At 42.8% G+C, this 21,079-nt stretch overlaps 1 protein-coding gene across 1 annotated transcript in view; it reads right to left on the reverse strand.

The window, feature by feature from the left end:
* CLRN1 (clarin 1) overlaps window positions 1–20,831 on the reverse strand; it is a 44,994-nt gene extending 24,163 nt beyond the window's left edge. The window contains exon 1 of the mRNA XM_082459474.1: window positions 15,746–20,831. Within this exon, the coding sequence (XP_082315600.1) occupies window positions 15,746–15,998 (253 nt within the window). The 5' untranslated portion in view covers window positions 15,999–20,831. The remainder of the gene's footprint in view (window positions 1–15,745) is intronic.
* Between the last annotated feature and the right edge of the window lie 248 nt (window positions 20,832–21,079).

A 21,079-nucleotide genomic window follows, 5' to 3' on the forward strand; every position in this document is an offset into this window, starting at 1 on the left:
CTGAAAAATAAGACTAGTCCCACCTTTCTCTCACATCTGTGAGGATTCAATGGCATCGGCGTATGGAGAACCTAGCTCATGGTAGGTGTTCAGTAGAGGTCTGCTGTGGTGCGCCCCTAAGGCCAATTCCACCACAATCCACCCCTTCCCACTTCCTCAAAGACACTGCTGAGGAATCCTCTCCTCTCTCTGCCACTGCATCAATTTTCCCCGTCTGTTGGATCAGTTCCATCATCACACAGACATGCTATCATTTTCTCATCTTAAAACAAAAAATCTGGGACTTCCCTGGTGGTCCAGTGGTAAAGAATCTGCCTTCCAATTCAGGGGATGAGAGTTCGATCCCTGGTGGGGGAACTAAGATCCCACGTGCTGCGGGGCAACTAAGGCCCTCGCACCACAACTAAGACCCAATGCAGCCAAAAATAAATCAATAAATAAATATTTTTTTAAAAAATCTCACTTAAGTCCTTCTCCAGCTATTACCCCCTTTCTCAGTTTCCCTTACAGCAAAAGCTCTCAGGGAGTTGCCTACACTCTCAGCATGTCATTCCTCTCTCCACTTTCTCTCTTGAACCCACTGCACTAATGCTACCTTTCCCAGGGCACCAGAGAGTTTCAAGCTGCCAAACGCAATGGTCCATGTTTCTCCTCATCTTACCTGGTCTACGTTTGACACAGCGGCTCACTCCCTCCTCCTGGAAACGCTTTCTTCCCCCTGGCTTGCAGGAACTGCACTCTCCTGGGTTTGCTACCTCCCTGGCTACCATCTTGAACTACTTTGTTGGTTCACCTCATCTCCTGAGCCATCCAGGGGACAACTCAGTTCCTTGACCTCTTCTCCCTCTTCCCGTACTCCCCTGGTGCTCTATGCAGTATCATGGCTTTAACTGGAAGTACTCGCAAGCAGATGTTTCCAGCCCAGACTTCTCCCTGAATTCCACCCTTGCATGTCCTCCAATTACCTATTGAACATCTTGACTGGGATATTGAATAGGCATCTCAAGGTGTCCCAAACTGAACTCATAATCTCCTCTTCTCACCCTTGCTTCCTTTAGCCTTCTCCCTTTGCAAGCCTTCGGTTGCTGGCAGTCCGATTCTTCCTTGGCCTCATCCTTGATTCTTCTGTAACTCCTACATTTCATGTTTAATCCATCAGGAAAACCTCCTGGCACCACCTTCAGAGCCTGACCACATCTCCCTGTCTTCACTGCTCCAACTGGTCTAAGCCAACACCATCTCTCACTTGGAGGACTGCAAGGGCTTCCTAACTGGTCTCCCTGTTTCCACCCCTCCATCCTGCCATCTGCTGTCAACCCAATAGCCAGTGGAATCTTTTAAAAGTGAATGGGGTTATTTCAGTCCCCTGCTCAAACCCTTCTAGAAAATTCTAATCTCACCCAGAGTATAAGCCAAGTCAATACAGTGGCCTACTAGGCAGTACATGATTGGACTTCTTGTCAGACCTCTGACTTCATCTACTACCTGTTTCCTTGCTTGGTGTGCTCCAGCCACTAGTCTCCTTACTGTACGTCAAACGAGCCGGGAACACTGCTACTTCAGGACCTTTGCACATACTGTTCCCTCAGCCTGTATATTTCCCTAGATAACTCATGGCTTGCTCCTTTACCTCCATGTATTTACTTAGACGCCACTTTGTCAGGGAGGCCTCCTTTATTTAAAGTTGCAACCCCCTGCCCAGTCACCCCCGCCACCCCCGAACTCCCAACACCTTGTGTTGTTTTTCTTTTTCTCCATAGTAATTATCACCGTTTGATAAGTGGTATATTTTTACTTATTTGTTTCTTTGTTTCCCCTGTAACATGAGGACAGGTGCATTGGTCTGTTTCATCCACTGCTGTATTCCTAGCGCCTAAGAATGCTGGCAAAGCAGTATTTCTCAACCTTTTGTTTTCACTGTTGCTCCTCACCCAAGGAGTCTTTTTAGACATTCCTCCTAATCACCCCCCATGCATGAAATTTTAATACCACAGATATATTGTATATTGGTTTCTGTATTGTATTTGTATGTGTACTTTATACACATATAATACATACTTTCTAAGGAGTAAGGGATATTTTCTTGCCCCCAAGAATCAATTTTCACCTCCTTAGGGGGTTCTGCTGCTGTGGAGAAGGCGTAATGCAGCTGCTGGACACAGATGTGTTGGATGGATACGTTTTGCTTGGAGTAGGATGCAGGGATGGAGTCTGGTTAGCAGGTTTGGGGATTCCTGGTGGAAGCCAGTGATTCTGATGGAAAGGAGTTAGTGCCACTTCGGTGAGGAGGGAAGGAAGGAGAGGAGAGGACCATACAGATAGCGACGTCAGGGCCAAAGGAGAAGAAGAGGGTTGGCAGTTTGAAGTGTGATGGGAGTTTCTGGTTGAGAACCAGAATTTGTCCTTTGAGTCAGGCAGTCACTGGTGACCTTGATATAAGCTGTTTCTGGGGTTGGTGGTAATAGAAGCTGAATTGAGTTTTTGGAGAGAATCTGGGACAATGCAGTAATAAAATAGAATAGTTGCCAAAGGGATGATAGGAGCCAGTGTGGGTTTTTTTTTTTTTTCCTTTTAAGAAGTTGAAAGACCTGGCTGGCAACTGGAATGGAATTTCAAATCTCTTTATTAAAAGAAAAATTTTAATCCAACATACTTGGGAGATTGTCAACATGTTAGATGGAAACTGATGGCTGTTTAATAACAAGGTTTAAAGTTCGGGATTTGTGAAAGAATCCATCTCAGACTTGAACATGACACAGCTCTTTTTTGTTAGCAGGGCAGGAGGATGGGGGAAGATGGACTTGCTCTCTCCATATTTCTGTTAGTTTGAGCAAAGGTCCAGCTGTTTATGGAGGGATCTTATAACTGAACAACATTATAACAGTGAAATGGAAATTAAGGTACAAATTTCACCCACAACCTCACCAACATTAAAAGCAAGCTTTTCCTTTATTTTTGTTCCTTTCAAATCTTTGTCCATCTTACTATTTATTTCATACATTACTATAATCACAATGAAGTTTCAAGGTCACATTCTGTTCTTTTTACTCAGACTATAAGCATTTCCCATGTCACACAGATTGTCTTCATAACTACCATTTAGATAACTACATGGATTTTCCATCAAACTGATGCGGTACTGTCCATTAGGTAGCCTTCTATTATTTCAGTGTTATAGCTAATGCTTCCATGAACATTTTCAAGCACATACCTTTTTCTTTCTTATCATGAGGGTGGGTGATGAGCAGGAATAACCTTTCTGGATGAATTCCCAGGAAAGGAATTACTTGGGCCAGCCTGCTTTCTAAGAGAATGCTATCTCGATATGTAAAGGTCGAGGGAACCTAAAGATGGTGAGTTAGAGTCTGTAACATATATGTTAAACTCCTGGTTCAAAGCTCAATTTCCCCTCTGTGAAGTCTGGAAAGCGGAGATTTCTGACAAGATATCGAGTCAGAAACAGAGCTAGAAGAAACTAGTCATTGGACTGACTCTACCAATAGAATAGAAGGCAGCCAAGTCACAGGAGGGAGAGGAGAGAAAGGGAACCCACATCACATAGCTCGCTCAGCACAGAGGAAGGCTGTGGTACCCTCATGACTACAGTCTACTATTATGAAACAGAGCTGAGTAAGTCACAAGTTAATGACTGGGAGTGAAAACGCAGTCACAGGGGATGCTCTCTTTAGGAAATTTACCCTCCTGCTGTCATTTGGCCGGGGTTGGGGGGGGCTCTATTCCTTGGGCTGTATGTCTTGCCTCTGGACTCCCACTCTCCTTGAGCCTCTGATCTGTGGCACCCCCATTTCTGCAAAGCCTTTTCCAGTCTTTCCCTCTTCTGTCCCTCGTCAGATATTCCAAACCTCCCCCCGCTTTTAAGCACCTGTCACATCGCCACTCCATTTCCCTTAGTCTTGTCTGCCTGGCCTACAAAAGGCTCGAAAATATCTAGAGAACCGAAGTGTTCCATTTCACAGAGAAAGCAGAGGCTATCAGAGGAATTCCCTCAACTTTTCAGTACCCCAGGGCCACCCTTCTTCTTGGTCCAGGCCAACCTTCCCTCCATTCTTAATGAAAAAATTTTTTCTCCTTTCCAAGGCTTGGCCTCCTCCCTGTGCTCTCAGACCCTTTTTTGCTTCACAGGGTCCTTCCTAAATCCATTAATTATCTACGTGTCCTATCTGCCTTCAGCTTTTTCCTCCCTACTGGTCTATCCCCTCAGCATAGAATCATACTCAAGATTCTCCCATTGTATACACACACACACACACACACACACACACACACACACACACACACACCCCTAGCCTGGCCTTAGGACTCTTCTAACTACTCCCTGACCTCAGTCTTTCTTTGGGTCCTTACATTTCATTCCCTCCTCGGCTCCTGCAAGGACCTCCCTTCTTAAAGGAGGACCACTCCATCAAGACTGCTTTAGCAAATGTCCCCCATGATCGTCTATAAGAGCCACAGGGCTGTCTTCGTTGTCTCTCATGCGATGCCTCTGTGGTGGTCAGGACTGTTGACCATTGCTTCCTGGTTGAAGGTTGCTCCTCCCACAGTTCCCTCCCAGCTCACTGGCCATCCCCTCTCAGTCTCCTTCGCAAGTCCCTCCTCCTCTACCCGGAAATATTGGTGTTTTCTAGAACACATCTCCTTTTGCCTTCTCATTCGATTCCCCTCTCTGGTTAGCCTCCTCTTCAGCTGTAGCTCCAACTACCACCCCCCATCTGCCAATTCCCAGCACTGTGCCTCCGCCCCAGCCTCGCTCATGACCTCCGGATCTGCGTAACGTCTGTGGACGTCTCTTGTTGCTGGCCCATAAGTGAACCTCGTTAAACATGACCAAAAGTAATTTCATCTTCTCTCTAAATTTTCCCCTTCTGTATTTAGCTTGGTGAATGATCACAACCATCCCTCCAGAGGAAATCTGGGGTTCATCCTCTGTCACCAAGTCCTGTTGATTTTTGCTTCTGATTATCTTGGAAATATTTGCTAACCTTTCCAGACCTCTAACAGTGCTTTGGTTTGGACCTCCAAATCTTGGAGGAGCCTTCTGACCCACCTCTCTTTTGGTCTTCTAATCCATCTTCTGTCCTGACACATACCTGCTAAACATCCTTAAACGGTCTCCCAATGGCCACAGGATAAAGTTAACTGCTTCCGTTCAGCAAAGCCCCTCACATTGTGGTCCCTGCTTCCTCTCCAGCCTCACCTTCCTCCTCCTCCTCCTGTCTCTCATGCAACCTCTGCACTCTGGCCACAGTAGGCTCTTCATACCTTGGCTCATGCTGTTCCTTTGCTCACATTGGCTTCTCCAATACCATGTAGTGAAATCTAACTCTAATCCTCCCTTTCCTCTGATTTCTCTGTGCCTTGCCCAGACAGAGAGTAATTCTCCTTCTTTGAGCTTTCTGAACGAAAACGTTCATGGTGATGGTAAAGGGTGCTATTCCACCATCCATAGTTCTGGTTCTTCCCCATTCTGTTCTCACGATAGGATTGCACGTTTTGGCCCCTTTGGAGGCCCCATGTAACAACCTTGGCCAAGAAAATATAAGTGGAAGTGGCATGTGTCAGTTCCGGGTCGGAGAATTTAGTTGCCAGTGTGAGAGTCTCCACAGCTCTTTGTTGCAACAACTGGTGACATTCCGGATGGTAGCTGCATCCTGAAACAGACCTATAGCTAATCTCTGACAAATATGTACTGTGAGCAAGAAATCAATCTTTGTTGATTTTTTTTGGCCGCACTGCGCAGCTGCGGGATCTCAGTTCCCCGACCAGGGATTGAACCCGGGCCATGGCAGTGAAAGCCTGGAATCCTAACCACTAGGCCACCAGGGAACTCCCATTCTTTGTTGATTTAAACCTATAACATTTGGACATATTTGTTATTAAAACACAACCTAGCCCTTCTTGACTGAGGAACCTGTACAGCTCTTATAAGTGGTCAGTTATTTAAAAACACTTCTGCTAGATTCTTAGTTGTTTCTCTTATTCCCTTTGTGTCCTCAGAGTCTAGAAGAACACTTGGGCACATAAGCACCAATGATCTTTTTGGGGGGCGTGAGGGGGATGTGGGCACATATACTCTAACTTACAAAGGATTTGTGTCTTGCCTGTGAGGTTACACTGTTTTCAATAGATCATTGGAAAGTAATAAGATAAAAAAACTGTTTTTACTAACTGCTAAGTATGTTCTTTTATTACTTGCCATTAATCCATGTTTTATTTGATTGCTATAAATGTATGGCTTTCATTTCACTTGCCTTAAAATTTATTTTATTTCTATCTCGTGGGTTCTTCTGTTATATTTTATCCTGAAACTTTGTTCTCTTTTTATCTCTTACTGATTCCAGTCTAGCAGTCGTATCTTTCATCCTGCAATTCTTAAAACAGGAATCAGTAAACCCAGTCTAAACCTGTTTAGGCACTAACCAAGACTATGAGGTGGTTAGAATATCACACATGACCAAAGCAAGAAGGGCGGGGAGCTGGTGGGAAGAGAGAAAAATAGCCAGGCATCAACCAAAGGACAATATGGCAGGTTTGGAAAAGCATAGCTTTGGGAATTAGGGAAGTCTGAGATTAATCTGGTTTTTCCATTTACTGCTCATGGGGGTCTCTGCTACCTCAGCTCCCGTACCTGTAAACGTGGGTGGTAATAGAAATAAGTCACAGAATTTTTGAGAGACACAGTGAGATCATTTATGTGGGAGCTCTTTGTAAATTTTACGCAATCACTTAAATATTTTTTAACATGACAAGAATGGCAGAAGAGTTGTAGTTCCACCAAGAGTGGTGGATTTAAGAACTCAGTGCAGTGAGATTGCTGGCATTTTCAAGTCTCAGGATTGATCACTGGGAGGGGAAGGAGTTAGTTGGCCCACAGGTGGGGATCATATCTGTACATTAGGACCTAAGATCCTCCCAGAGGAGCCCTTAGATTACATGGAAGTCAGGCAAACTATCTCGTAGCTCAGAGTTTTTTTTTTTCCTGACCTGGTGGGTGACTACTGCTGTACGTAATCTAAGAACTTTGGATTTAGAGCTAATCACTTATTTGCTACCTGTCACACACTCCCCTCAGTGTCTGATCTACTGTTCCCAGTCTCGCTTCTGTTTCCCTTGTGCAATTGCTTGCACATTCTCTGTAATGGTTGTCTAAAATGATGCTTGGGCTGATGACACACCTCTAAAGAGGAATCGTGATAGTCGCTTAGAAGGAGCAGAGCCCTTGCACAGGAGACACGTAGATGGAGGCCAAGACATTAGCTTTATTTCTGACAAAGTGCTGGAGAATGTGCCGTCCCCCCAGTTCCGCTGACTTAGGAGTCTCCCCCCACTCCCTGCCGGCCACAGGCAGGGCTGGACAGCCGAGGGCCTCCCTATCCAGGGCAGAGCTGGCTCCTTACCGTGGCCAGGGGAAGAGCAGACTCCGGTAACTGGTGGGCAGATTTGGAAAGAGGGGAAGCCTTTGAAGCCGCTGGGGCTGGGAGCCAAGTATGCTCAGCGTCTTCCTGCAAACCCATCAATCAGATCTCTCATTCCCTCCGAGGCCAGGTGGGTGTGGATGAAGTGTGAGACCCTTCACAGAAATATGCAGCTAAAGGAATGGAAGGCAAGCATCCCAACTCAAATTTGACCAGAAAACCTCCCAGCTGTGTGGAAACAATACTAACTACTGCTTCTCCTCACCGCCCTCCTTCTGGTGACCTGCCCAGCCCTAACACTGAGGGCTTCTGGCTCTTGGCCTCACCTGATTCTACCTGTTTTGGCCGTCATCCACCGCAATAGTTCTCAACCGTGGCTACACATTGGAATCACTTGGGGAGCTTCTAAACTATCCAGTGCTCAGGCCCCACCTCCAGGGATCCTGATTCAGTTGGTCTGGGATGGAGCCTTGGCGTCAGTAGTTTTCAAGACTCCCCGGGTGATTCTAAATCACAGCCAGGGTTACAGACCACTGATCTAATGGTTTAGGTCGCATCGACCCTATTCGTCTTCATCTGGCTAGATGTAAACTGCAGGTAACACCATCTGTGAAGCTCTCAGAATGAAGGCAGCCCCTCTGGTGATGATGTTAGCCATGGTGCCGCCACTTCTTCCTAGATTAAAGCCGTGATGGTAGCTTCAGAGGTCCTGTTTTTCTTCTCAACTTGTCCTTCACATAAAAGGTAGGTTTCAAAAAGAAGTTGTATTTGGCCCCTTGGTGCTCAGCTATTCATTTTCTTGAAAGGGAATAAGGGGGAAGATTTCTTTTCTTCTTACAGAAATGCTCTTGATCTGACTTTCCCCTCAGCCCATCTGCAGCCAGTCATTATGAAAATCCAGTAAAAGACATTCCCTGACATAAACTCAGTGCATTCATCTCCTTTAATATCACCCCTAGTCGCACACCCAGGTATTGAGCCAGGCTTCTGATGGCTACGTGGTCAGGGAGAATGAAATCCATGACCCCAGCACTTAAAAGGAGGAGACATGATGATATGATAGAACCATTTATAATACAGTTTTCTTGGTACCGCGCCTGAATTTCTCTCAGCTGAACTGTATCTACCTGACTCCAGCCTATTGCAAGCAGCCCCATCAGTGAGTCTTAATCACCCACAGTGGCTGAGGGGCGGCAGATGCTTTGGTGCATCTGTGTCTCTGGTAACAGAACCCATTTAACTGCTTGGAATCCATGGGGTATGATTATATTGGGGTAATAACTCCCAAGAATGGCTTTGCCACAGTTATAACATGCCGAGAGGGAGGGAAATATGAATCCTGCATAAATTAGTCTGCCAGGTACAGTTAGCTATTCGTCAGTGCTCTCATACCTGTAATAAAAGAGCATCACACCACAACCAGCCTGGGTTGACTAGACGAAAGGCACATAGACCAGCTGCATGACTAGACGAAAGGCACATTTGTCATTGTTTAATTTAGATGAGTTTTGTTTTTAAAAGAAATATGCCTTTAGCTTTATGAAAACCCTGATATAGTCCAGAGATTAAAATGAGTTATTTTTCATCTTTTGAAAAAAGAGATCTGGATTTATACTCATTCTATCCCATCTATCCCATTGATTCCTCATAAAAAAATTATCAGTTTTTGTAGTGAATCAAATGTACCTGCTTTTTTTTTTTTTTTTCATCCCTGCCTCTGTTTTGAAACTGTTCATGTCACCTCAGGAAGGAGCCTGCCATTTTCATCATTGCTGTGGTGAAACATTTATTGTAGTCCAAGTAGCTAACTTTGAAGATCATATCATGTAGATTTTCGTAGGCAGAGATTTTAAATCAGCTGACCACATGTGCGGTCAGATATCTCTGCCTTCAACATAAACTATCAACATCAAGGTAATATAATTACGTAACCCATGTGACCTGCTCAACCCAGATTCTTAAACAGGCTTGGCTTGACAGTTTTACTTTCCAAAGGTCAAAGATAGGGGCTGAGATATCAGGGCCACTGAAATGTGAAATAAAGAGGAAATGAATGAATTCAAATCTTAAGGCCAAGTACCATCACGCGGTTATATGAGAACTAGCTTTTGTGAAGCACCAACATAATTGTTTTTCACCTTTGAGGTTTTTTTTTTTAAACTGAAGTATAGTTGACTTACAATATTATATTAATTTCAGGTGTACAACATAGTCATCTGATCTTTTTATAGATTATACTGCAAAGTTATAAAATATTGACTATATTTCCTGTGTTGTATATTATATCCTTATAACTATTTATTTTATAACTGGGAATTTGTACCCCTTCATCCCCTTCCCCTACTTTGCCTGCCCCACCCAGCTCCCGTCTGCTAACCACTAGTTAGTTCTCTGTATCTGTAGGTCTGTTTCTGTTTTCTTATATTTGTATTTTGTAATTCACCACATATAATTGAAAACACACGGTATTTGTCTTTCTCTGTGTGACATTTTACTAAGTATAACACCCTCCAGTTTGATCCACATTGTCACAAGTGGCAAGATTTCATTCTTTTTATGGCTGAGTAATATTCCATTGTATATATAAAACGTATCTTTTTTATCCATTCATCTGTTGATGGATACTTTGTTTCTATATCTTGGCTGTTATAAATGGTGCTGCTATGAACATAGGGATTTTTTTTTTTTTTTTATGAACCTGGGAGGGAGAATTTTTTTTTTTAATTTTATTTATTTATTTATTTATTTATTTATGGCTGTGTTGGGTCTTCGTTTCTGTGCGAGGGCTTTCTCTAGTTGCGGCAAGCGGGGGCCACTCTTCATCGCGGTGCGCGGGCCTCTCACTATCGCGGCCTCTCTTGTTGGGGAGCACAGGCTCCAGACGCGCGGGCTCAGTAGTTGTGGCTCACGGGCCTAGTTGCTCCGCGACATGTGGGATCTTCCCAGACCAGGGCTCGAACCCGTGTCCCCTGCATTGGCAGGCAGACTCTCAACCACTGCGCCACCAGGGAAGCTGTATATCTCTTTGAATTAGTGTTCTTGCTTTCTTGGATAAATATCTCGGTGTGGAATTGCTGGATCGTATGGTAGTTCTATTTTTAATTTTTTGAGGAACCTCCATGGTATAGTGGGTAGTGGGTATACCAATTTACATTCCCACCAACAGTGCACAAAGGCTTCCTTTTTCTCCACGTCCTCACCAACCCAACATAATATTTTAAATAGGTGGTGAAACTGAGTCCTACTCTTACATTTTCCTCAACTCTTTGCATCCTTCTTTGCATATTGTAAGGAGACAATGTGGCAGAGGAATGAGCAGATCAAGAATTTCAATCCTAGGTCTGCTACCTACTAGGTCTGTGACTTTGGGAAGGTTTTGTGACCTCTCTGAGTTTCCAGTTTCTATATTTGTTCAAGAGAAGTAGTATCATAACACCTCCCACGTAAGGGTTGGAGTTCATATCTGCAGAATGCCTGGCACCCGTGAGACGCCCAATAAATGGGCAGCTGAAATTAGTAATTTTCTCTTTTGGATTGTCTGAAAGTCCTTGGGAAAGATGAGTCACCCTCAGAGACTAAAAGAGAAGGCAGAGCAGCAAATTGTGAGAACGATTTAGGAGTCGTCCTCCAACAGGTAAAGTTCACACTCCAGGGTTAAGTTCTGGAAGTTCCACTGAGGTCCTGCCACATACAGCCTCAGAAACAGCCTTGTCAGCCTCTACTTCATCTCTCAGGAAAGCCCAGGTCAATGACTTCACTGGCTGTTAGAGTGGAGGGTAATTTAAAGGGAAGGAAGGTGTGTGTATGTGTGTGTGTGTACATGTAGATGCAAAATTACAGTTGTCAAGCCTGATTTTGTGGATTTTTTTTCCGGTAAGGATATTAGAGGTAGTCGTTAGGGAGGAGAGAGAAATAAACGTTCTTGTCCTGTACTAGCCAAGGAGAGCCAGAAGTTCCTTTTCTCAAAAACACCTTTTCCATATTTCTCGCTAATTTGAGGATAATTTCTGCTTAAGTTCTGCCTTTGGGTAAAGAATACCCGTGGAGTGTTAAATATACTAGTCATTCCTCATTTCTTGCCGTTACCAGTTTATGAAATCAGATTCAGGGAAGAGGAGTTTTTCGGTGAGAATGGAAGAAGAGTTTCTAGGAAAAATGAAAGAAAAGAACGGAAGGAAGTAGGGCAGCCTCTCCCTGCCTTTTGATTTTCTCCCTTTTTTTGCTTTCTCAATAATCCTCTCTTAATTACGTGAGTGTTTACGGCTATTCCTGCTGTTTGGAACCCACTAACCCATTTCCCTAGAATTCCAGAATTCCCCATTTTTCATTTTCTCCTTCTTTAACCTGTAATTTTCTACACAAAAAGTAAAAGGTTATGACAGGGGGAAAAAAAGAAGCATTCACTTTGATAATGAAATTCATCTGGGTCCTAATAAATGGTAGGTATTTCAGAATACTTCACTTTAAAAATCAGGAGCTTTGAAAATGAAAGAGCAAAGGCACACAAAACTCACCGCTTCTAATGATGGTGGCTAAAATCTGTCAGTGGGGGTTTCAAGCAACTGAAGCTAGAAGAGTCACATGCAAATTTAAAGCTGGAAGGGCCTTGTCTAGGACAGCCAGCCCCTTGTTATATAGATCATAGAGTGTTTGAACTGGAAGAGACATTAGAAATAGCCTAGTTTCACCTCGCATTTTATAGATGCAAGAACTGAAAACCAACAAAGTGACATGATTTGCTGCAAGTCTAACCTCCAGTGAGTGGCAAACTGCATCGCAAATTGCTTAAACGTTTACTAAGCACCCCTTTGTGACAGGCATCATGCTAGGTCCTGGTTTGAGGGAGAAACGGGATGGTTTGAGGGATACACAGCCCCTTGCCTTCTTGGGGCTCCGGTTCTCCTTGCAGTGAAATACACATCCTCAAATACTTTTAGTACAAGGTGATTTGAAATAACAGAGTGAACATTAAGGTCTGGAAAGGATAAAGGAGGAAACAGTTATTTGACTGTGAGAATTTGGCTTTCCCCTTCATGCTAGTGCTTCCTAAACATTATGCTCTGCTATCCCACTAATCACTTTTTCCCCCCAATTGGAGGAGAACAACATCTCTATTAGCTGGATTGTTTTAATGGGTGAGTGAGACTAGACAGTAGTCCACCCCCCACCCCGAGCTAAAAGGCCAGAGGGGCCCTGCATGCTGGGTGACACAGTACAGGTGGCTTCCTTGCCTCCTCCCTCCCACCAGGTAGTCTTCCTCAAACTCAATAGGTGTCCCTCCTGCCCACACCGTGCCTGCTTCCACACAGGCGGTGCACTAAGGAGGCGGGGAGAGATAGGCATTGTTACTAGAAGGTGGTATGTCAAAGACCTCTGCAGCTCCGCCATGCGTAGGTAGGGTGACGGGAGAGATGCAGGTAGATCACCTGAAACAGGTGGGATCTGCAGGAGACAGGAGTCACACTTGCAGGAGACCATGGAGATCGAGTGCCAGCTCTCAGTGTTGGTCGCAGAGACCCTGAATCCCAACTATTCTACCCCAAAATATGTTTGAGAAGCCACCTGCTTGCTCACCGAAGTAGTTTCAACATTCCCTCTGCAATCTGGGTCATATGCCTCATTTGGTCAAGAAACTCTGCTTCTCTAAAATGTGAAGTCAGCTAAATTTCTGCTAAGAAAATTTTACAAATTTTCCATCATAAGGTCCAAGATGCTTTAAAAAGTATGACTCAAGCTGCAAGCTGTGATACGTGATTGGTTAAATTTTATTTTTCACATGTCAAAAAAAATATTCCATATGTTTTCCCCAGCTCATTGAACTGTCTTGGCAATGAAGAGATCAGCATATCTAGGAATGATTGATACCATATGATTCTTGGGTATCATATTTTGATGATGCGCCGCACTGTTTCAAACCAAAACAGAAACCCACCCACACACCCTGCGCTCAGAAACCGGTCCTTTTTGTCTTGATGACTACATTTAGAGTTTAAACACCATCATTAAAATTTTACAGGTGACGTATCAGGAAAAACTAAGCCGACCAGTTGTGTTGCCTAGAAAGAAAAACAGTCCTTCATTATAATGAATGAAATTGTGTGCTAGGTATGAAGGCTATGACCTCTAGAAGATGAATCGCTGACCCATAAATGGATGAGAATCAGCCAGAGTAAACGAGGCAGAAGTTTTCCCAGCATAATTGTGCCTGCTGGCAGGGAAGATTTTTGTTATAATTAAAAGAGATAGAATGGTCAATAGGGAACATTTAATAGGAACAAATATGACAGCATCGCCTAACTATTTTTCTGGTCCATTCTTCATCCTCACGTTGTACCATACATCTGGGTTTTCAGAGTGACACATACATTGCACATAAAAATAACACACATAAACTTGTACAGCAGAACCAAGCAAAAATTCATTTAGAATAAGGACACTGTCAATGCCCAATTTATTCAGAGTAAATCTCCAACTAAATTTGCACTGTCCAATGCAAGATTTTCTTCACTAGGCTGGGGAAAATGTTCAGAGTATCATGGGGACTAATGCAATCCTGTGAGATAGGCTAGGGTATTGTTTAAACCCCACCAGCTCTGGGAGTCTTCACAGAAAGCAAAGGGGCACCTGATTAGAACTACTTCATTATAGACAGAGCCGGCGTAGGACACAGCCATAAAAAATCCTTCATTGGACCAGAGAGGACTGTGGCCCTGTGAGGATTAAATGAGACAGGCTATGCATAGCGCTTACTGTGAAGTAAGTATTTAGAAAACATATTGTTTTGGAACATGTCCTGTGCTATGAGTAAAGTTTATCTTCATTTCACTGTACAAAATGCAAAGGCTCCAGAAAAATCCCCTGTAGGCTCCCTGCTTTTGTCTAAATTCATTTGTGAGAAGCTTTATTCACGCTTTAGCTGCCAATGACTCATGGTTAAATCGTTTCACTCATCTTTTTTCCTTTTTTGTTTTTTAATACAGTTGCAAATCACTTGACATTCTGCTTTGTTCTTTTTTCCCCCCTAAGGGAAGCTAAGCAACTCTAAGAGCCCCATTACCTTAATGAACTAAAGCCATGCAGTGAAAAGGGTGGGTATCCACTTCATCAAATCTAGTAGATGATAATTTCTTGAGAAGCTGAAGACTAATTCTTGGGGATTTTCTGGAGCCCTATGCAAATTCATATCACTTAACAGCCTATGTGAGTTGAAGGCTGGTATCCAATGACTGATAAGAAATTGTCAGGAATGTTGCAGAAATATAAATAGGCCAGCACTGAAATTTAATTAGACACTGCATACGTTAATAATAAATTCAATTAATTTAGCCTTCTACCTATGCTAGAAAAAAAATACCCAGGCAAAATAATAATTCATATTAAATGCCTCAGTTGGTAACCTCCTTTCCTGAAGAGTGATTTATGCAGTAATTTACTGGCTGTGTCTTCATAAGATTGTTCCAAACCAGCCCTTTTGAAATAATAATAATTTCTGAATGTGCACTAGGAGAGATATAACAAATGACTTTTTATTAATTTTCATTTAATGAGTTGCCTATTCACATGGTAATTTTTTAAAAATTCTCTTCTTAAGATAAACAGGTTGTAAATACTACAGGTAACACTTCCATTTCACAAATATCGCGACAGGAAAATCTGTCTCATATTCTGTACGTGATTCGAAGGTTAATCAGTGGCAAATTTTCTATCCTAAATAGGCTTCTAATTCTTCCCCAGTTAGCACAGTGTATCATTTTAAATTTCTATAGTCAAATGATCCAAATTGGGTAAGGAAAAAAAAAAAAAAAAAGAATATTTTTCGACAGCAAAGCTCCTAGGAGGGAAAATAAGGGTGTAGACAGGAAACAAAGTTCTGTGCAAGGGGGAAAAGCAGCTAGAGTTGGTTAAGGAGCCCATGACACTGGTTCTTTTTTAAAGAACAAAACCAAGATCATCTCTTACAGCTTTCCTGTTGCACAAGTTCCTCCTTTTTAAAAAAGGAGCCCATAATTTCTTACATAAATATTAATATTTAAGAATTTTAATTGCTTGTCTTTTCAAAAAGTTTAATTCCCTGGCAACTCATGAACTATAAGTTGTCATAAGAAAAATAGCAAGAATGAAATAATAAAAACAAAATAATAAAAACTAGGAAGAAGAAACTGCTCAGAAGAGATCTAGGTATTTCAAATAGTTTAAATACCTGTTTAAAAAATCCTGCAATAGACAGGGCCAGGCTCTTAAAAATAATTTCTTGCAACACTTGGAAGAGTTTGCCTAAAGTATTAAATAATTCAAATGCAGTAGTTACTTACATGAGAACCGAAAGGGCCTTGCTCCCAGCCCGCATTGCCTCACGCCCTCTCCATGGAAAAGCCCGTACTGCATCTCGCCCATGAACTTGTCCAGCTCCTGCCCCGAGGCGTTGACGAGCAGAGCCCCAGTTTTGCAGAGGAAGGTGGCTTTGATCCACAAAGGTGTCCCCAGGGCTGTCACAGCTCCGAGGGCACACACAAAGCTTAACATCCCAGCCATGCAAAAAATGACTTTCTTCTGTTGGCTTGGCATGATGAGAAATGGCCCTTGTGAGGGTGAGGTTCACAAACCAGACCTCTGTGACCGATGAGAAGTGACTGCCCCTTTGACTGCATTTATTATGGAAGCTGAACAGACAGAACCCCGCTGAAAAGGCAACTTCACCATCGATGGCGTTTCTCACCAGGTTAAATGTCAGAATGCCAGGATGAAGGTGGCTTCATCACGCTCACTTGGTTTTTTTCTCCTTTTCTGCTGCTGCTTCTAATTTGAAATCTTTGGACTAAGAATCTGTAAAATAAAACTCTTTCAAACTGCCTTCAAGTATCTCCTCCTGTGTCCCTTGGTAACAGAGGTCTAAGATAACAGATGGAGTCCTCCGTGTAACTTGATGAATGCCTCCCCTCTCCTCTGCCTTTTGTCTGATTGGGTGAGTTGAAACTTTCAGAAACAGGTTTGGTTCCTACGGTAAATTTTCAGCAACTTGAGAAGTTCATTTATTGATGTGTTTTTATTTTTGTTTTTGCTTTTGGTGGGGAGAGAAGAGGAGTGTCATTAGAGGTAGGAAGAATATGTATACACACACACACACATATATATTGGCAATTAATTGATTCTGGAAAATGTTCATTGTAGCAGGATAAAATAATGGACTGAAGGGGATTCTGTATGGATCTGAAGCACCGTAGACCAACAACCAGGGCTCCTAACTCCTTTTCTCCCAGATCAGTGATTTAGAACCAGTGTGTCAATAGAGAGTTTGATTCAGTTTTTTCCTGGCACACAAAAATATGGAGAGGCAGGAGCAAATATCTAGATTTCTAAATGTTTTCCTTTAAAACATTTGACTGCTTTGGGACAATGGCAAGGGAATGTGGTTCTGGATCTGAGAAATACCAGACTCTGGAAAGAAGACAAAGGCATTGTCATGGAAATAATGGATTGTAGTCAGATGGAAGGCACTAAGAATTCATCACTGAAAAGCACAGGTCCCAACAGAGGTAATTGGCCAGAGAGACAAGAGACAAAGGTGTGAGCAAGACTAAATAGCAAAGTGAGTTTGGTTAAATTGTCAAGATCTGAAAGCTAAAGTTCAGAATTCAGTGACAGCTTTTTCACTGCATTTCCAGTGAGATTCCTCTTTCTGCAAACAGATATAGTACTCGTTTGTGTGTGTGTGTGTAAGTGTTTAATGAATGTCTATTTATGCCACATTATTGTGCTAGGCTCTGACCTACAAAGTGAACTTTTAGTAAGAACTTATATTACATCTGGCACCTTGCTAAGTGTTTTACCTAATTTATCTAATTCTCACGATTAGTGTATAAAGTGATGAGGAAGAAGATCACCATGATATCCCCATTTCATAGATACGGAAACTGAGGCTCAGAATGAGCAAACAACTTGCCCAAGAGAGTAGTGGAACTGGATTCAAATCCAGGCCTTCTGAGATGTATGTGCTATTCGTAGCAGCCCTTGACCTTGAGGAGATGACCAGCTCTTCAGTTTGGGTTGGGTTGGGCTGGGAGTCACGGCAGGGTAGCCCATCATCTGTTATACATCTTGGGTGCCTGGGAAACACAGACATCTGCAAATAGAACTTTCCCAGTTGGTCAGAAGCACCTGTTTACGCTAGCTTCTAGTCTCTTGATCCACTTTTAAGCATGGCAGCTTAGAAGAAATTAATCTGTGAAGATTCCACACCACTGGCAGCATAAATGAGTCTTAGGTTAATAGCGCTTTGGGGGGGACTTTAAGGTATACTCTTGGACTTCTTGGCACGGCTACCCTCTTTTAGTGGTTGCCAGAGGCTGTCTTGTTGGAGATAGACAACTAAGTATAGAACCAATTCAATAATGCCAATGTCCCTTCAGGGGAGGAGGGGAGAACATAAACAATGGCCGCAGGACGGCGCACACACGAGATTCCGAAGAGTCACTCAAAATTAGGTTTACAATGTAAGTAAGCCTATTTATTTCATGTAACTTGACACACAGAATAAACAACTCATTTGACTTCCCAATGAATTCTCCACTGGATTTAGAATAATTGCCATCATTGCCCACTAGCAAAACAAGGGGGCACCAGTGCCCCTAGTAAGTGGTTATGTGAGGGTCCATATGCCACACCCATTACAGAAACTTTAAGATGTCTAAGGAGAGCTAAGTTAATTAAATCAACATATTCTGTAATTGGAGGAGACAGAGCACTTCCAAGCCTAGAAGCAGGAATCACCTACACCTTAACCAATACAACTAATACCTCTACAGAAAGGACATGGTGAGAGAAGGGTAGTCAGCATAGGATGTTGGTTTAATGAACAAAACCCAGCCAAATGTACCTAAAGCTGTCCAAGAAGAAAAGCCCTGACTATGTGTGTGCACAGCAATTAGATCACGTCAGTTCTTAAGTTTGCATCAGTCTCTAGTGAAGTTTTCCCTGATCTGTAGAAACACGAGAAAAATAAATACAACGTAGTAAGTTCACCTTTTATTCTGAAATTTGTCTTTCCTAATTTTTGTTAAGATTTCCTTTCTTTAATGGAATAATAGTAGTTGAATTTTTAACATCTTACTTGGCAAGCTAAAAAACTGACAAAACTTTATCTGTTCCCAGTTAAAAAAAAAAACAACTACTTGTCTATGACATACCAATTATGGATCCCCATGTGGAAACAATGAGGCCTCAAACCTCATGGTGACCTGGCTGGTCTCTTTGCCCTAAGCCAGTGGTTCTCAGCTGCTCATTGGAATCACTTGGGGAGATTTTTTTAAAAACCGCTGATGTCTGGGTTCTAATCCCTGAAATTCAGATTTGTTTGATTTTAGAGGATGGCCTTCATGTCGAATCACACCAGGTGATTGCACTGTGCAGTCAAGGTTCGGAGCCAGGGTTCAGACCCCATTCTAAACGGCTGCCTTCTGATGACTGACTGGGCTTTGCAGATATCTCAGCGGTGGAATGTATCAGGCATGGCCATCTGGTCACTTGAGAGGAAGTTTCTCATTATAAATTAATAAACGGGCACAACCACTTACAGCTCAGACTTTCCTGAATTCTGTTCAGCACCAAGAGCACGTCATCTTGTCGAATTGTCCCGATGAGGTCAAGTTTCAGCCTCTCCAAGATGAAAGACCAGGTCGTGGATCATAGCTTTACGGCAAGTCACCACATGAACGTTAGCGGTGATGTCTCCCGGTTGTGAAGGGTCCCCCTCGGGTCCTGCGCCTATCTCCCCTCCTCTCTGTGCAGCTCCCTTTCAAACTTCAATATCAACCACCCACAGGCTGCATAGTAGTGTGTGTGATCCACCCTCCGAGAATGATATAATAGAACCTGGCAGTCATTATGCCTGACAGCCTTCTTTTGAAATTTCATCTTAAGTGTCTTGAATTACAGTGATGACACCATTTTCCTTGCAGCCTCTCCGAGAATGTGAGTCATTAATGTCAGCAAGTTTTCACCAAGTATTCTTTACTTCTCTCAATCTTAATAGCAATACATTTGGTGACATAAGAAAAGGGAACGAAGCCTTTCCAGCCTCCTCAGTGACCCCTTTCCGGTGCTGGATGATGATATAATTCCCCAGTGTGACTGGAAAAAATATCGAGAAAGGAGTACAATTGCAGACGATGTTTTTACTTCCAATATAGTATTTGTGTCTCTTCTCACGCTAATTTGGCTTCATTGGTTTTTCCTTATGGCCATTCAAAAAAAAAAAAAAGGCTCCAATCCAAAGGCATAGAGATTCTCACCTGATGTGTCCCCTGAGAGTAAGAGGGAGCACGGCATGGTGGGGTGTGGAGAGAGAGCTGGGGAGAAAGATGTGCTCCAGGGTCTGGCTCTAGGTCCGTCACTAAATTAAGAATTCTTTAATTTCTCTCGCATTTGTTTTAGTCATTTATGAAAAGAGTGGTCTTGGCTATATGTATAGGCAATTCTCAAATTATTTTTAACTGGAGAAACCGTTTCCTCAACTGAACTCTTGGGTGTAATAAGAGATACAAATCGAGCTTTTATATTGGGAGAGGTGGGGATCCAGGAGCTTTGTCACTGGGCACCCCCCTCGCTCCTTATTCCCTAAGAGCCCCCATCCCAACCCTAAAGTCAGCTCTGAGAAGCACAGTGATAAGCATGGACCACATGATCGTTTAATTCCCTTCTAACTACAAAACATTTTTTTCACAAGTTATAGAATTAAAATTTGTCCATTTGCTAGATTATTTCTCTCTCTTTATTTGCTGTACTAACCTGTTATGTATTATAGAACATTGCACGGCTGAGAAATACTGGATGGTTGATTATTCCAATTATTAGTTTTTAGATTATTTGGTGAGTGTTTCTGGGTTTTGTCTGATTTGTCACTAGTAAGAGTGATTTCGATTTTCTTCCAAGTGGATCATTATACGCCAAGGCGTCTCTAAGAGAGATTCAGCAAGGGTTTATCAAGCTTCCTATTCTAAGACAAGAGGCCTTTGTGAATCTATCCCATTTTTCTTATCTTTAAAGCAAAATCTGGCAAATTTGATTGACGTTCCTTGACTAATTCAAGTTACTGGTGATCCTGAAGTAGCACTGTCATTCTCTAATGACTGTAAGGGGAAAAGAAACCACTCCACAGAAAGAATTGATTGATTTATTAGGGGGAAAATTACCACATGCGCTAGACCTTGATTGCAGCTAATATTTGTAGAGCTAATTGCTTGAACTAGAGGATTAAAAGGGTTGAGGGGAGGGAAGAAAAAGAAAACAAAGTTCTCTTAGAATACAGATGAAGCCTCTGTGGATTTGGACTGGAGGGAGAATTCCGTGTGGGATTTTCAGGGCTGGTGATGATGGTGGGATTTTCAGGGCTGGTGATGATGGTGGGATTTTCAGGGCCGGTGATGATGGTGGGATTTTCAGGGTTGGTGGTGATTGTGGGATTATCAGGGTTGGTGATGATGGTGGGATAAGTATAAGAGTTGGGCTTCTTATACAGAACAGCCGGAGAGCCGGAGTGGAGGAAAGTTGCTGCCTGTGTCAGATAAGATGTGTGACACCCCTGATATTTCTGGGTTTCTTGTTGGTATCTCATTACAAGGCTAGGTTGATTTTTAAACCTCAACCCAGCA

The sequence above is a fragment of the Balaenoptera physalus genome, assembly GCF_965194825.1.
Source record: "Balaenoptera physalus genome assembly, chromosome: 4".
NCBI classification, from domain to species: domain Eukaryota; kingdom Metazoa; phylum Chordata; class Mammalia; order Artiodactyla; family Balaenopteridae; genus Balaenoptera; species Balaenoptera physalus.